Here is an 18,663-nt window from a genome sequence, read left to right on the forward strand (position 1 = left end):
TTTGTGCAGGTCAGACATGAACAATGATGTGATTAAGTTATTGTGTTGTTTTGTGGGTTGGCACTAAGCCACATACAGTTTACAGAACTATTGACCAATGGCCATATGCTTAAGATGCAAAGAAGTACATTTATAACACCCATTTTTGCAAATAGCCTGTTATCTCATCAGTGGATCATTACCCATGTTGTGCTGAGTGAGTTGTGTTGCATCAGTGTAGATCAGGGGTGGGCACTATGTGTTTTAAAATGTGACAGACGGGCCGGGCTAGTAGCAGATCGGTGAAAAAATATTTAGCTGTCCACTCCTCATTAAACACTCCGCACTCATTATCGACGTTTCTTTTTTTTGGTCCACTCATTGTTACAGATGCAGGTTCAAAGGTGAATTAGGTTCAAAGGTGAATTATTGCGTGATTGCGTCATGACCTAACCGCTTACGTGTCTTCTTATGACCCACACGGCGTTTTACGTCGCTGATTTTCTCAGAAACACCACTCACAACAACATCAATAAAGTCGGGTAGTTTTTAATCTTCACCTGTTGCACTTGTCATTTCAACGTTAAAAACAATAAAACGGCATGAATTGCTTCGTCGCATTCGTTCTATATCATCTGTCTCGAGCCAGTTAACTAGCGGGAACCCTGGAACTGGGGGAAACTCTGAAAGAATACGCCCATTGGCTACAAATCAATATATGATTGGTTGATCAAACTGTCAGTCCAAACGTACACTCTCATTCAGTGCAACGGCCAGGGCATTCGATCAAGGATGGAGAATACCTTGGTTGAAGGATATTCTACCCAGAGACCCAGAACAAGATCTGATTGGTTGCTTTCTTTTCTAACACAAAACCACTGAAATGCGTAGTGCATGGTCCGACAAGGACAAACAAATCAACGTAACACTGTAATATTACAGATCAACAACACGGATACGATTCTCATTTATTCATTTTATATACATTTTATTACATTTTATTTATATAATTAAATAGATTTTTTTGTTTGTTTTATCTGAGTGTTCCAAGGTATCCTCTGAATACCTTGAAGGCCCTGACGGTTCGCCACTGGTCTACTGTTAACTCACGGCAGCGGCCACTGTAAAGTATTCACTGTCCGACTGTCACACAAGCAGCTGATAAATATCCCCCATCCCCATAAGTGAATGTGTTTCAGTCTGAATTGACGCTGTTTGGCATCACAGCGCTGTTATGAAAGTGTCTCTGGCATTCTACAGGTGATGTTAGCATAGCAACCAAAGCTAATCAGACTATCTTGACTACTTGTTGCTATCATATTGTGGCATAAGACGTTTTCTACAGGCACATTTTACAGGCGTAGTTGTCGTTATGATTTTACTTGTAATGGCCACATGTAGCCCATATATTGATTCCATCCGATAGCTGCAATAATACAAAACAACAGGACAACGTCTGCCTCTTCACAATGGTCAATAACAGTGAACGGATGGTAAACATAATCAGATTCACACTAAGCCTGGTTAGTGTTGCCTGACTTTATATAAGTGTGTGGTCACGTTCTAGTCACTTTGCTCAGCGCTACTGCTTGTTACAACTTGTATTCGCTGTATTCGCCATGAACTAGTTATTGCTCAGGTTAATCTCGACCCCCTCCAATGTAAGCGTGACGTATTTGGTTGTTAGATCTTGCCGGTTGTGTCTAGAGTGCGTCAACATTGATAATCGGGGATTCCATAATTAGAAACATCAGATTCTTCAACGCGGCGACACGCTGCTTCCCTGGAGCCTCAGTCCCGGATATCCTGGAGAAACTCCCGGGGCTGCTGCACTCACTCCCGTCCTCTGTCAATCGACTAATTGTCCACGTTGGGTCTAATGACACAGCCCGCCAGCAGTCGGAGCTGACAAAAAAAGATTTAAAGAAACTTTTTATTCTTTTACGGGGCTGTGAAAAGTCGGTTTTTATCTCAAGTCCGATCCCAACACTGGCCCGCGGAGCAGGGCGGTTCAGTACGATCCTCAGCCTCCACACTTGGCTCCAATCCGCCTGCAGAGCTCACAATTTAGGTTTTATTGACAATTTTAATCTATTCTGGGACCGACCCGCACTCTTCGGCAGGCTGGGTGGCCGCATGCTAGAGGCTAACATGCAGCACGCTGTTCAGACGTCTCCCTGACTTTTCCCGCTCCACGTTCACACACCCCCCTTTCCGGCGGTGTCATCTCAAGCCCCTGTTTCCCCTACAAATCACACTAGCTCCCCCTTGTGGCTTGGTGGGTCCCCTACAACTATACCCCAACCTGTGCGTATTTCAGCTCCCACTTTAATGCCGAGCGACATCCCGGTAAGAATCACTGACCGGTGGTCACGCCCTTGCTGTAATAACAACTGTCGTGGTGCGAGAGTGATCAGTCCAGTTGTACAATAGTCAAAGCTCCCTGTGCTGATGGTGATACAGCAACACACTCTCACTCCCTAAGCGTCCAATAGCGACGTTTGGTACTGACTGGGTCCGTGGCGTCCAATTGTGACGCTCCTAGGCTCCTTCAGCGTCATAAAGGGACGCAAATAGCTTTCAACTGATTGCAATGTATTCCCATCTGCGTCGGGATTTGACGCTCATGGAAGCACGGCATTCGTTTATGTCGGCTGCCCTTAAAGGCAATGTGAGCGTCCATTCCCATTGGATAACGGAGAATTGTACACCCGGAAGTAAGTATTCCTCTTACTGTCGATTGATTTTACAGTGATATCTGCACTACTCATCGACTAAAAAACACCAGATTATCCTTGTTAATTACACAACATTGATTGGTTTAAATTGTGTGCAATGCTTTTGTATTTTTCCCCTTCGATTCGGAGAAACAAATATTTTTTCTGAGTAAAGGATGGCAGAAGACACTACACTACCCAGAATCCCCAGCTATCGTTTGGACTACACCATGTGCTCTGTTTGACAAACCCCATTTTTTTCACCATTCATTCCGATGGCTGGCGTCTATGTCACATGATCTTCAAATTTCTCCCTGCAGAAAAAGAAAACATGGCCGAACTTCGTTTTATTCTAGGTGGAAAATGCCTATTTTAAAGTTAGTTTGGCCATTAAAATGCGTTTTGATGTCATTTGATGTGAGAAATATGAGTTGTTATTTCAGATTATGTGTGCAGTGGATGTACATGATCTTTAGTTTGCTCGTTATTACGAAGATTACTTCAGGAAATCGCGACGTTTTCATTGTTACCAAGGTGGTTGCTAGGGACGCTGCTATCGATATTATTTCTGTTATGTTGTGTAACTGTTTAATGGTGTTATCTTTATTGCTACCCCCTTCCCCGTCAATGTATAGTGTTGGTCCACAGCCTAAACATATTAGTTTAACAAAATCCGCATCTAAAGATAGCCCACGTTATTTTCCCCCTGTGCAATTCCAGTCTCACATCGTCATTAACAAATACCGGAAACAGACCGAAAACATTAAAAAAAAAAAATAATAATACTTTATTCCGAGTGTGCTTGCTTTTCTCCTTGAAAGTCATCACATAACGGCATTGTAATACACGGTTCGGCTGCATTACATATTACATATCTGCCGTAGTTCTGTATAGCCCTGATGAGAAGACAAACATGAGGAACTGAAAACGTGACGTGGATCATAAATATATCAGCCATTAAACAACATCTTACATTTATTTTCACACAATACGTCTCCTTGCAGTATCAACACTAATTCGGCTCACTTTTATATTTGATCCAATGGGTAGATAGGCTGTATTTACACCATAAAAGTGCACAGCTGATATAAAGGGACACCTGGTGGTTAAAGCATGTTATTGAATTTAATTATTTTTATTATTAGATATTAATACGATCCCTATAAAGTATATTCATTACTCATTATTCTCTACTAATAGTTAATTAAAGACTGTATGTAATGACTATTTTGCACATCCCTTTCAAGATTTCAAGATTTTCTAAGGTTTATTGACATATCATATAGGCCTACACAACTGTGGTGTAGTTCTGCACTGAATGAAAAACTTGGGTTGCAGGTTCCTCAATAGTGCATTACAAGACATTTATCAATATTTGTGCATACCTCCAGCAATGTTAACTATGTTGAAGCACTTATTTTAACTGATATTATACATAATGTATTATACTCTTATAAGATGTATGTAGATATTTCATCTCCGGCCTTGTCAGGTATTGAACAATCAATAAATAAAGAACACAGAATTGTTGAATATAAAACACAGAATTTGTGTGATTATACTAAATGATTTTCAAATAAACACAACTGCATATTTAACTGTTACACATGCTGATGTAATGCAAATGTTCCAACTTGGGATCAATAAAGTATATATTATCTTAAGCTGATCGATGCCATCCTGTACTCCTGGGAATGGACGCTCACATTACCTTTAAGGGCAGCCGACACAAACGAATGCTGTGCTTCCATGAGCGTCAAATCCCGACGCAGATGGGAATACATTGCAATCAGTTGAAAGCTATTTGCGTCCCTTTATGACGCTGAAGGAGCCTAGGAGCGTCACAATTGGACGCCACGGACACTGACCAAACGTCGCTATTGGACGCTTAGGGAGTGAGAGTGGATGATTTTATGTTTCTTGCTGAAACTTGGCTAGATACAAACAATAGTGCTGCAGTTTTTATTGAAACAGCACCACCTAATTACAGCTTTATGAGTGAGGTCAGAGCTGAGAACAAAGGTGGTGGAGTGGCTTCCTTCTACAAGGATGTTCTAAATTGCAAGCAAATATTGTTTGGAACATTCACCACTTTCGAATATCTTGCAATAATACTGAAATCTTCATCACGTGTTTTATTAATAACCATATACAGGCCCCCCCGATACTCAGCAAACTTTCTAGATGAGTTCACACAGCTGCTTTCTGTCATATGTATTGATTTTAACTCATTAAGTATTGCTGGAGATTTTAACATTCATGTGGATAACACCAATGATAAAAATGCTAGAGAATTGCTCCATACTGTGGAGAATTTTGATCTGACTCAGCATGTCTCAGGGCCTACTCATTCTAAAGGCCATACACTGGATTTACTTAAGTCCAAAGGTCTCGATATCTGTAAAGTGTTTGTTTCTGATGTCGCTCTCTCTGTGTCACAAACGAGCTGAGGACCAAAATGCAGAACACGGGAAACCAGGGATAGTCGGTAACCAGCTTTATTGAAGGCAATAGGCTGGTAGGAGACAAAACGGCAGATATTAGGCAAAGGGCTGGTCGGGGACAGGTGAGGGTTCCAGGAGAAAGCAGGACGGGAGTCGCAGGTACAGAACGGGTCAGGAAGCAGGCGAGGCAGGCTGGTCAGGGACAGGCAGGGTCGAAACCGGGAGAGCAATCTGAAGGGTAATGCGGGAAAGACTGGCATGCTGCAAAGTACGATCTGGCACTGAGGTGAAAGTGAAGTGGGCCTAAATACTAATGGAGCTGATGGGTGTAACAGAGTGAGAGAGAGACAGGGTGTGATTACCAGGTGACTAAGGAATGTTAATGCAGAAAATAGGTGAGTGAGAAAGCAGACTGTGACACTCTGACCATTACTGTATCTCCTTTGAGATGTCTGTCACTGATGTGATCCACACTAGGTCAGATGTAACTTTAAGAAGGTATATAAATGAAAATACCTGTACATCATTTATCCAAGCCTTTTTAGCCGCGCCGGCTCTCACACCAAACCCTGTTAGTAATCTGGTGGATACATTTAACGCAAAACTGACGAATATCATTGACGCCATTGCGCCCGTGAAAGTTGAAAAAATCTTTGGAAAAGAGAAAGCACCATGGAGAAATTCACCATCAGTGAAACTTCAAAAAACAGAATGCCGGAAAGCTGAACGCAGATGGCGGAAAACAAAACTCAAGATACATCATGATATTTACAAAGAAGAACTATTCACCTACGGTCTTGAACTGAAGAATGCTATACAATCATTTTTCTCTGTTCTTATCAACAAAAATATTAATAACTCTCATTTATTATTTTCCACTATTGATAGGTTAACTAACCCCAGAATGGAAATAGCCCCTGAACTAATCTCCACTCAGAAATGCAATGAGTTTGCTTTATTCTTCACAGAAAAGATCTTAAAGATCAGGCAAGATATCAATTCCGAGTCTTGACCCGTTCCCATTGCAAGGACAAATAATTAATGAAGCAAACATGTCAGAATTTGTTCCAGTCAGCCATAAAACACTTGAAGACGTTATATTCCATCTAAAAACAACTACATGTAGTCTTGATAGTCTTCCGACAAACTTCTTTAAAAATGTCTATTGCTATATTGCCTCAGATGTACTGCAGATTGTGAACATGTCGCTCCATTCAGGTGACTTCCCTAAGGGCTTGAAAACTGCAGTTATTAAGCCACTGCTAAAAAAGAACACCCTCGATACACTGATAATCAGTAATTACAGGCCAATTTCAAATTGACCATTTTTAAGCAAAATAATTGAAAAGGTTGTCTACCTTCAACTTAACAGTTTTTTTTACCTCCAATACAATTTTAGACACTTTCCAATCTGGTTTTAGGTCTCGTCATAGCACAGAGACGGTTTTATTAAATATTTTAAATGACATTCTTTGTAATACCGATTGTGGGAAATCGACAGTTTTAGTTCTATTAGACCTCAGTGTGGTGTTTGACACCGTAGATCACAACATTTTAAAAGAAAGACTAGAGAAATGGGTGGGTCTGTCTGGCACTGTCCTAAAATGGTTTACATCCTATGTTGAAAACCGAGAGTATTTTGTTTCAATTGGTAGCTGTACATCGGACAGAACCAAAATGACATGTGGAGTTCCCCAGGGGTCGATCCTCGGGCCCCTTCTATTCAATTTGTACATGCTGCCACTTGCTCAAATAATTAGAAATAACAACATTTCCTATCATAATTGCGTGGATGACACCCAAATCTACATATCACTTTCCATAGATGAATACGGTCCTACTGATTTATTGATCACATGTCTAAAACAAATACATGACTGGATGTGCCGTAATTTCTTACAGCTCAACATAAAAAAAACCGAAGTAATTGTTTTTGGAACCAAAGAAGAAAGAATTAAAGTCTCTGCACACCTGGAATCACTATTACTCGAACCGAAAAGTCAAGCAAGAAACTTAGGTATCATTTTAGACTCTGACCTCAATTTTAACAGCCACATCAGGGCAATCAACAGATCAGCCTACTACCATCTAAAAAATATCTCACGTATTAAAGACCTTATGTCGAAGCAAGACCTTGAAAAACGTGTCCATGCATTTGTTTTTAGCAAGCTTGACTATTGCAACAGCATCTTCACAGGCCTCACAAAAAAATCACTCCGTAAACTCCAACTAATTCAAAATGCTGCTGCCAGAATCTTAACCTGGACAAAGAAAATAGATCACATCACGCCAGTGCTGAGATCACTGCATTGGCTTCCAGTTAGTGAGAGAATTTACTTTAAGATTTTAATGCACACATATAAAGCATTAAACGGGCTAGGACCCAAATATATCAAGGACCTCCTTCAGTGGTACGAACCCAGCAGACCCCTTAGGTCTTCAGGTGCAGGCCAGCTCACTGTTCCATTTGTGAGATCAAAGCGTGGGAAAGCAGCCTTCTGCATCTATGCTCCTAATGCATGGAACAAACTCCCAGAACATCTGAGAATGGCTAGCACTTTAGAAACATTTAAATCAGGTCTAAAAACATTTCTTTTTAATATGGCTTTTCGAATTTAAATGTTCTAATTTTCGAACTGTTAAACATGGTTTGCTTTCTCTTAATTAATTATTTTGTGTGTTTTGTATTTCTTCTCAATGGATTGTGTTTTCTCTGTTTGATCCTGTAAAGCACTTTGAATTGCATTACTGTATGAATTGTGCTATACAAATAAATTGCCTTGCCTTGCCTAGTGGGATCTACTGATATGCCGGGTATAGCAGGAAAAAGGCGAAATGAATGCGGTCTTTAATATCATTTGAATTTTTTTTACCAATATTCGGCGAGCCGGATTAAAATGCCCAACGGGCCGTATATGGCACGTGGGCCTTAGTTTGCCCATGCCTGGTGTAGATAGTCAGGCCAGATATCTCTTAGCACAGGACAGAGAATAGGGGCTGGCCCTGGTTAATGTTTCACCCAACTGTCAGTTGACTACCTGAGCTACTGTATAAATGAGGAAGTTTCCAGCAAACCTTCTGCAGCGAAGAGGACATTGAAGGTAAGCGTAACACTGTTGTGAAATATGCAAACTGTTTGTTGTTTAACTTAAAACTTTAGATGTGTTGGATTTATATTCATTTGTAAAAAAAGTGTGAAGAGCTGTTCAGAGGCTAAATCTTATCGAGCCCAACTAACCTCCTCTGATTTTCCCTGGACAGACTGTAAACATGCATGGGATCTTTGCTAGTTGTGCACTCTCAGCACTGCTGCTGGCTGCAGCCTGGGCAGACCACCACCACGAAGGCCACCACCACCACGTCGCTGATGCCTCTCACAGCCACGACGGAGAGCTTAGCTGCCACAAGCTGTCCGCTCCCAATGCTGACTTTGCCTTTGCCCTTTACAAAAGCCTGAATGCCAACGCTGCTGCTGGAAAGAACATCTTCTTCTCGCCCCTGGGCATCTCCACCGCCCTGTCCATGCTGTCCACAGGGGCTGCTGGGGAAACCCACAGCCAGCTGTTCTCCAGCTTAGGCTACAGTGCTCACAGCCAGAAACAGGTCAATGAGGCGTACGAGCATCTTTTCCACATGATGGGACACAGTCAGGCGGATCAGACAATGGATGTGGGTAACGGCGTTGGCGTGCACACTGGCTTCAATCCTCTGGAGAAGTTTGTGAAGGATATCAAGCACTACTACTCCGGTGAGATCTTCAACGTCGACTTTACCAAACCTGCTGAGGCTGCAGCTGAGATCAACAGATTCATTGCCACTAAAACCAACAATAAGATCAGAGATATAGTGAAGGACCTGGACACCGAGATGGCCATGTTGCTGATCAACTATGTCTACTTCAAAGGTAGGACACATTCCGATACAATCTGAAAGAGAGCATGCAGATAGCCAGTAGAGACTTTGTAGAGACAAAGCTTTCATATCAGTTCAGGCTCCTTGTGTAGTTTAAGGAGCACAAACATGCCACGAAAAATTATGTAAACCAGTCTGAAAGATATCAAAATCATAGCATATATTGCAACTACAATGCATTACTTTTATGCTCCTCGTACAGGACAGTGGGTGAAACCCTTCGATGGTAACCATACCCAAAAGGCAGACTTCAACGTGGACGAAAACACAAAGGTTCAGGTGGATATGATGATGAGGACAGGTCGTTTCGACCTCTATCACGACGCCGACAACCACACCACCGTCATCATGCTGCCCTACAAAGGCAACACCTCCATGATGATCGTTCTGCCTGATGAAGGCAAGATGACGGAGGTGGAGGGCTACATCAACAAAGACCACATCAAGCATTGGCATGACTCACTCTTCAGGAGGTAAGAGGGGTATTTTATTGTATTTTCAACTTCTACGGTTGTAGTATATACAGTGGCAGTGAGGTCCTTTTTTATAGGAAACCCTTGACGTGTGTTAGTCTTTACTCTGAACAGGAGTATTTGATTTGAGATTCCTTATCTTTTATGGCTCAGGTTAAGTAAACATGCTTTAAGTTTACTCTATAATCCAGTGATTGTGACACTGCTGCATTTCTGTATTCCTCAGTTCTGTAGATCTGTATATGCCAAAGTTCTCCATCTCCACTGAAGCCTCCCTGGACAGTACACTGAAAGCAATGGGGATAACCAATGCTTTTGGACAAACCGCCGATTTCTCTGGCATGTCTACCGAGGTCAAGCTCAAAGTATCAAAGGTAGGATTGGAAAACATGCCTTCACATTTCTGTTGACAAGGTACTATTCTGCAAAGAACCTTTGCTCTCTACAGATATTCAAAATCTGCATGTGCTCGACATTAGCTTCTGTTGGCTCTTCCACAGGTGTCCCACCAGGCTGTGCTGAGCGTGGATGAAACAGGAACAGGGGCAGCTGCCGCCACCACCATTGAAATCATGCCCATGAGCAGGCCTAAAGTCCTTCGTCTCGACAGACCCTTCCTGACCTTTATCCTGGAGCACTCGACCAAGAGCATTCTCTTCATGGGCAAGATCAACAACCCCACAGCCATGTAAAGATGTTTGGGACACTGTGTAGTAGGTTGTAGTAGCTACAGGACAATGTTACCTCAGAGTCTGAAAGCCCTGTAGAAATTCCACAAGAGCATTGGGGGATGATTAATGGAAGACAGTTTGATGAAAAAGACAACAGATGTGTCATCAATGAAAGACATGTCAGCCTATTAATCTGTTTGCAGTCTGTCAGTGGGACACATTTATTACCATCTGTCATTTAAACCTGGCTAGGTGTATAAATGTCGAAACACATAATTATATTGTTTCCATCGGACTGTTAAATATGATACAGGTAATAAAAGCATTAGGAGACATATCGCTTGAAGCATCTGCTGAAACAATGAGCCATCGTGTTATTGTGCTATTTCTGTTTTAACATGTTGAAGTGAAGTGAAATAAAGACTTGTTATCAACAACGGTCAATCTCTTAAATTTGAAATCTTGAGTTCATGGATCCAAACAAAAAAATCATTACTATCAATCAATACTGTTTTATTGAGAAAGGGAACAGATTGATTTTTTTCATTCCCTTTCTGATGACATGAGTCACAGATGATGATGAGTCTCTCTATTGCTCCCTGAAAGGTCACTGATTTCTGTTGTGTCCTGTGCTCTATGTAATAAACATTTAATGCAACGAAAATGTTTAGACCCTACTGACGAGCGGTTCTTTACCTGTGTTGAGTTCACTGAGTAGACATTGTAGACATAACCTTGCCAGACATCTCTTGTCGCAGTGAAAGAAAGAGGCCGGTCCTTGTAAATGTTTAATGGAAGTGTCAGCTAACTCTGGATCAGCTGTTTGTAATGATGACGTGTCTGCCAAACTGCATCAAAGGGGACGCTATTCATTGAAATATGAATGTTTTAGATCATTTTTTATGTCAATTTCATAGGTATCATTTATATCTTTCACCCTCTCCCAAAAGGACAGAGGGTGACCCTCTTCTTCCATCTCCCGACACACAAGGCAGACCCCACCACAATTCAAGTGGATATGAAAACGAACACATTTGGCCAACATGGGTGTTGTTGTGTGGAATGATTAGTCATGAAGCATGTGAAGCTGACCGTTGAGCGGCCCGACCAAGCAAGGAGGTAGAGGCAGATAATTGAAATATAACCCGGTGTGGGCATTTATTCATCGCTGTGGTACAGGATACACAGCCTCAATATTGCTGCCCAGGTGAACACAGTCACCAGCCAAACTTGAGTAGGGACTTGAGTAGGGACTAGAGAAGGGACTTGAGATGGAACTCGAGAGGGAACTCGAGAGGGAACTTGAGCGGAGACTCGAAAGGTGACTGGAGAAGGAACTCGAGAGGGGACTCGAGAGGGGACTCGAGAGGGGACTCGAGAAGAGACTCGAGAGGGGACTCGAGAAGGAACTCGAGAGGTGACTTGAGACGGCCGGTAAGCCGACAGGACTCGGGGGAGCTGGCGTCGGCTGGAGAGCCAACAGGAGACGAGGTGCTGGAGTCGGCCGGTACGCCGACAGGACACGGGGAGCTGGCGTCGGCCGGAGAGCCGGTACTGAAGCCGAAACCATGGCTGCTGGGGCCGGAACTGGGGCCGGAACCATGGCTGCTGGGGCCAGGACTGGGGCTGAAACCATGGCTGTGTGGGCCGGTTCTGGAGCCGGAACCATGGCTGTGTGGGTCGGTACTGGAGCATGAACCATGGCTGCTGGGCACGGAACCGGAACACAGAACCATGGCTGTGTGGGATGGTACTGGAGCACGGAACCATGGCTGTGTGGGCCGGCACTGGAGCATGGAACCATGGCTGCTGGGGTTGGAACCATGGTGCTGGGGCCAGAACTGAGGCTGGAACCATGGCTCTTGGGGCTCGGGCTGCTAGCCTGAACTTGCGACTCCTTCTCTTAGGAGCCTTTTGGAGGCTCCGTGGACCTCCGAAAGCCAGACGAGTTTCAGAGAACGGCTCCTGGACAGGAGCAGGACATGGGGAAGAAGCAGGGGTTGACTCCGGACGGAACACACTGAGACGTTTGTAGTCAGCAGGCTGGAAATCACACACTGAGAGGAAGTTCAAAATCCAGCCAGGTAAGAATTTCACCAAGCCTGGTTTCTCCATAGCCAACCGGTGCGCCTCTACCAGAGCGGCCTCCCTCTGCAGAACACTGGACGCTCCCTTCCACCAATCATAGCAGCAAGCCAAATAAAAGGAAAAATGTTGTAATTCCACCTCAAATGGATCATCTGCTGGGTCCATTTCTTGATTGGTTCGTTCTGTTACGGTGAGTGAAGCAAGCAGGACCCAAATGCAGATAACACTGAAAAATCCTTTATTTCAAGGCTAAATGTAACAAATCAGAACACTCCCCTGTGTTTGTCTGTGAACACAGTCACAGACAAACGACGAACCAACACTGAACACAGGAAGAGACAAGACTAAATACAGGGAGGGGTAATCACAAGACGAGAAACAGCCGGGCAGGGGAGGAGAAACACAAGGGCCACAGGTGAACACAATCAGACAATTAGATACACCAGGGAAACTAACGACAGGGAGGAAAAACACAGGGAGAGGGACCAGACAATACACAAGGAGGAAAACTGAGTTTACCTACTGTAACCCAGCTTCTATGAGTAATGGCGCAGCCCTCTAAGGCTATCGCTATTGGGTTATCCCTCTGCGCCCCCGCGCAGCACTGAAACACTTGTAGTCCACGCCCAACCGCTAGGTGGGCCCCACCCTCGGGCCTCCTTCCAGTATAAATAGGAAGGTGGCCCGGCAATCTGCTCCCATACAATATAACTTTTCTTCAGCTATTCGTAGAGCCAGTGGGGCCCAGCGCTTAGAGGGCTGCGCCATTACTCATAGAAGCTGGGTTACAGTAGGCAGACCCGGCGGCAGACATACGTCTCTGGGTGGGCATTTGATGTACCAGGGCGGGCCCACCCCGAAACTTACATTTCCCGGGAAAACTGAATTGTGAAAGAGCTGACATGCTGAAAACCCAAACCCTGCAGGGGGGTCTGGGGAGATTCTCCCCCAGGAGATTTTTTGAAATACTAACATAAAATACACATTCTGGTCCTCTCTTGAGAAGAAAAATAAATAAATCTATTACTACACGACATATTTAAAAAAAATGAATGCCATTTCAGTTTTTTGTTACTTTGTTCTGAAAGCTGAATCTGCTGCTCCTCACAGAGAGAAGAGGGAAGAGGCGGTGAATTACTTTACATTGTGGATTAGGGTGGATAGCCCCCATTGTTCTGTGTGTCAAAATGAAAGACAGCCCACACATCAATCATCAAACCGTGGGGTCTTATTTCATTACGTGTTGATTTCTATCAACACGTAATGTTGTATCGATGTATATAGAGATGTACTACAGCAAACATATTCTCCGTCGGGACTTCCTGTAACAACACCACGTCGTTATCTTGATTCTGATTGGCCAGAAGACATTATCAAAGATGTTCTATTGAGAAGATGATCACTACGTGACAAACGTTTTCAAACCATTTCTAGTCTTCGGTATTTCCAGACAAGTGACTGCTGAAATCAATCCTACCAACTGCTGTCTGTGCAATTTACACCGCTCGAGTTGGCGGACTTTATTTAGCTTACTTTAAAATCATTTTTCATGGTGGGGCTAAGCCATTTATTGGTATGGCTGTAGCCTACCCAAGTATACCCTGGCGCCGCCACTGAACATAATAATAAAACAATTAAAATGTTGTATTCAGCCCTGATTAAAACAGCGGGCCCAAATCCTGGATGGCCGGGCCCAAATCCTGGATGGGCGGGCCTGGCCCCATGGGGCCCGCCCATGACGCCGGGTCTGACAGTAGGTAACCTCAGTTCTATTGCGTATATGGCTTCGCCCTCTAAGGCTATCGCTATTGGGTTAAGGGCGAAGCATGATGTAGTCTGCGCCCCACTGGTCCGCCCGGCACTAGAAGCACAGACACACCTGCTCAATAACACCCCCCTGCCTGTTGTGCCATGCGTAATGGCGCATCACCGTCCCTGGAACATAGCAAAACATGCCTATCTTCCCGACGGGGTGAAGGCTGGGAACAATACATACCGGCCGCTGTGAGAAAGTAGAGATGAAGGTCCCACCTTATCCTGCGATCATAGAGGGGGAACAGCTGCTCTCTGCGTGTCAGACAGGTAGGAGAGCGCTCAGCTGGATCCCTGACGTCACTCACTCTGTTCAAATGGGGCTTTGCTTTAGTGCGCGTAACACCCAAGCCAAATCCCACTGAGGCGCCAGTGTGCGTGACACAGGTCTGAGTCTCAATACTCCTCGCATACAACGGCTGCTGCGTTCTGCGAGCCCCTCCGAGGGAGTTTCCACACGCTGCATTTCACTCCGTCTCTCATCATGCGGCGCGTACACGCCCAGAGGATGAGAGGTGTGTGTATGCTGTCCACACGAGGCGTTATAACGGTGCTCGTGGATTTATTATGACCGTGTGTAGGAGGCATATCTGGGACAGAGGAATGCCGCGAGCTCTGCAGTTTATAAACCAATAGGTTTAAAACAGCAGGCTTCTGCAGCAAATGAACCACCTCTGGTGTGTCCCCCTGTTGGAAGAGACCCCGGGGGATCATCACGTGACCAGCTGACGCCAACGCCGAGCAGCTGCGTCACGGAGAGGGCTGTGTGGGTTGTGACATGCCGGAGGAGAGCTGTCAGTTTCTCCACTCGCTGCTGCGAGAGCCGTGCTCTGCTGGCTGAGTTTAATTCCACTCCCAGATAACATTTGTCTGAGAGGGAAGAGGACAGCTCTTCTTCCAATTTCTTATGAAACCCAGGCTTTGACAGATGCGATACGAGATGTACCGTCTGTAAAGCGACTTCCTCCCTGGAGCGAGCCAGCAAATAGCAGGTCGTCCAGAGGAAACCACACTCTCATCCCTCCTCTGTGTAGTGGCTCCAGCCTTCTCTACACAAAAATGGGAGGAGCCAGGAAATATCCGACGGCAGACGATTGTCTAGTCTGATATTCCCTGAAATGAGAAACGCAGGAATTTCCTGTGTTTCGGGATGAGGGGTACGTGGAAGTATGCATCCTTCAGGTGGAAGTGAACCAGTCGTTCTGGTGAACACATTCCAGCACCTGTTTGATCGTCAGCATGTGGAATACTGACAGATCGAGGATGTCTCATTGCCCCAGTCTTTTTTGGGAATAGAAAATTAACGGGAGTGAAAACCCCTGATTTTCCTCCCTTTGAGGAACCCTGGAAATATCCTCTTTTAACAGGAGTTCCAGCAGCTCAGATTGGAGCGCAAGACATAGCTTCTGGGAGGACAGGAGTGTTTCCTGTATCCCATTGAACTGCAGGGCGTATCCTCTGCTGATCAGCCTGCTCATCCATCTGTCCATCAGACCCACGCGCTGTCACTCTGAGAAAAACTCTGAGAGCGGGCTCACGTGCTCGAGATGTGTTTTTGGTCGTCATGGTGACGAGCCACGCCAGAGCCCCTGCCGCCGCTGCCCGTGAGGCAACCCAAGGCGGGGGCCTCCACACGCTGCGTCTCACTCCGACTCTCATCATGAGGCGCGTACACGCTCAGGGGATGGATGGAGGTGTGTGCAGTGCTGCCCACATGAAGCGTTATAACGGCGTTCATGGGTTTATTAAGGCCGTGTGTACGAGGCGTATCTCGGACAGAGGAATGCTGCGAGCTCTGTAGGTTATTAACAGGGGTTAAAACCGTTAGACGTCTGCAGCGAGCCCTGCTGTCTACTTAATCAACAGATTAGTGGCAGCCGGCTTAATTAGCGAGCTCTGCAGTTAATTAACCGATAGGTTAAAACTAGCAGAATTCTGCAGCGAGCCCTGATGCCGTGGCGCTGCGGGCGCTGCCGCTGGGGCACTCAGCCTGGAATACTGCTCCTTCCCCCGTTCTGGCTTCTCTGTGATGTGCCGTAATGGTCGTCATGGTGACGAGCCACGCCATTGCCCTCGCCGCCACTGCCCGTGAGGCGAAAGGGCTGAGAGGAAGCCTCCACACGCTGCGTTTCACTCCGGCTGTCATCATGAGGCGTGTACACGCTCAGGAGATGAGTGGAGGTGTGCGCAGTGTTGTCCACATGAGGCGTTAAAACGGCGCTCATGGCTTATTATGACCGTGTGTAGGAGGCGTATCTCGGGACATACAAAACTAAAAACGTGACATAACATAAGATTCGTGACAAATTCCCCTTCGATTCTATTGGCACTAACGGTCAAAAAGAGATGTCAATCATCAAAATCGACCAATGACACCAGAGGTGGAGTTTCTTTTGCTAAACCTCTCTAAAAGGGTCAAATGTCACTTGTTTTGCATCAATCTTGATACAGGGTACTTATTATATGTTGTACTTTGGATTCGGAAAGCTTTTAGTCTACCATCCCATCATTCAAGGTTAGTTTTCACTAAGTAAAAAATTATTTTTGTACGGACACTATAATTTACAGTTTTTTACGATGTTCAATCTGAATTTTCTTTAAAATAAAAAACATCTATATTGATTCTGACTTTTCTACATCCAACTCACAGGTTTATCATTACTTTGACAAAAAAGATTATTAATTTTCCCCTTTTAGAAGTGTAGTTATGGTCATTTGTTCTGAAAATGTCATTTTCGAGCCTGAGACCTGAAAAACAGGGATGGGGTTTATCAGGATAATAACCAGGGGGGTATACGAAGCAGGATTTTCGCTTAGCCGGCTAAATTCAGGGAAAACTCCGGCTTTCCGGTCATACGAAGCTGGTTCTCTTTTTAGCAGGCTAGATCTCCATGGTAACTTATGCTTAGCGGCTAACCTGGTCGGGACCAGGGGGGTATACTACGAAGCAGGATTTTCGTTTAGCAAGATAACTTCTGGGATTTCCGGTACTACGAAGCTGGTTCACTTTTTAGCGGGCTAGATCTCCATGGTGACTTATCCTGGAACCTAGTCTGTGCTCCGAAGCAGGATATGTTCCAGGATAAGAGATCAACTCAGCGAAAGCACCACGCCTGCTGACCAATCAGAGCTCAGTGTGCGGAGGAAATACAGTTTAAACTGCGGTTGGCCAAAATCACCGACTGTGTGAACGTGAAAATGAATAGAATATCACCTCCCATCTTCAGAGCAATCGGACTATTATAACTATCATTATACTATTATGTTAAGAAAGCTTAATTAAATATCTGCCACAACATAAGTAACCAGATCAAAGTAACATTACGTAGCCTACAGTCCGCGGCACTGTGAGTGCAGACGTCGATGTGTCCCATTATCATTCATCTCACATCATATCACATGCATCATAATGTATCACCTTATCTGAGTCAGCCGAGCCGTATCTGGATGTGCAACACTCACAGTGTCACATACTGTATGCAGAAGTATTATTTTAAGCAACACATTAAGTTCACGAAACACTCGAGTCAAATGTAGGCTAATTAAAGTCAGATCCACTCGTGTCTTGGACGGGGCAGTGATATCATAAACCTGTTAATGTACGCATTCAAACACTTGCCACCTGCCTCCCGGATATCAGGAGCTGGATGAGCAGGAACTTCCTGAAGCTAAATGGTAGTAAAACTGAGGCCCTGCTCATCGGCTCAAAAAACACCCTCTCCAAAATCCTAACCACCCCACCCCCAAGCATCATGAACGACGGCTTCCCTGTATCCTTCACCAGCCACGTCAAAAGCCTTGGCGTCATCCTGGACAGCACCCTTTCGTTTGCACCCCACATAAAAAACATCACCCGGACTGCCTTCTTCCATATCCGCAACATTTCCAGACTCCGCCCATCCCTTTCACAATCCAGCACCGAAATCCTGGTTAATGCATTTGTCACATCCCGGATTGACCACTGTAATGCTATCCTCTCTGGCCTACCCACAAAACTACTCAACAGACTCCAAATCATTCAAAACTCGGCTACCCGGATCATTACCTGTACCAAATCGTCTGACCACATCACCCCCATCCTCATCCAACTTCACTGGCTCCCTGTTCAGCACCGGATTGACTACAAAAACCTTCTGCTTACATACAAAGCCCTCAACAACCTCACCCCCACCTATCTCTCAAACCTCCTCCAGGAATACACCCCCTCCCGCTCCCTGCGCTCATCCTCAGCCGGACTCCTGACTGTCCCCACCTCCCGCCTTAGCACCATGGGAGCCAGGGCTTTTAGCTACACCGCACCCAGGCTCTGGAACTCTCTGCCTCCACACATCAAACAGTCTGACTCCATCACGACATTCAAATCCCACCTCAAAACCCACCTGTTTAAACTGGCCTACTCACTCTAAAACACATTCAACCTGCTATCACAGATCCCCCTCTCACTCCGTCACTCCACACGCTTGTCTTGCCTGTTTTATGCTTTTATGCTGCTGTATTGCCTTGTCGGTTCGATTAAATTGTGTTCCGTTTTTGTTTTAGCTGTTTTAACTTTTAAATGCACTGTAAG

The 18,663-nt window shown here is 44.9% G+C and overlaps 1 protein-coding gene across 1 annotated transcript; it reads left to right on the forward strand.

Annotated features, from left to right (window-relative positions):
- Window positions 1–8,186: 8,186 nt before the first annotated feature.
- On the forward strand, window positions 8,187–10,860 carry LOC117439969 (alpha-1-antitrypsin homolog). The gene is made up of 5 exons (XM_034076131.2): window positions 8,187–8,241; window positions 8,402–9,044; window positions 9,255–9,525; window positions 9,752–9,899; window positions 10,026–10,860. Exons 2-5 carry the CDS (start codon window positions 8,411–8,413, stop codon window positions 10,215–10,217), a joined length of 1,245 nt encoding a protein of 414 aa, XP_033932022.1. The 5' UTR covers window positions 8,187–8,241; window positions 8,402–8,410; the 3' UTR covers window positions 10,218–10,860.
- Window positions 10,861–18,663: the final 7,803 nt, after the last annotated feature.

The sequence above is a fragment of the Pseudochaenichthys georgianus genome, chromosome 24 (assembly GCF_902827115.2).
Source record: "Pseudochaenichthys georgianus chromosome 24, fPseGeo1.2, whole genome shotgun sequence".
Classification (NCBI taxonomy): domain Eukaryota; kingdom Metazoa; phylum Chordata; class Actinopteri; order Perciformes; family Channichthyidae; genus Pseudochaenichthys; species Pseudochaenichthys georgianus.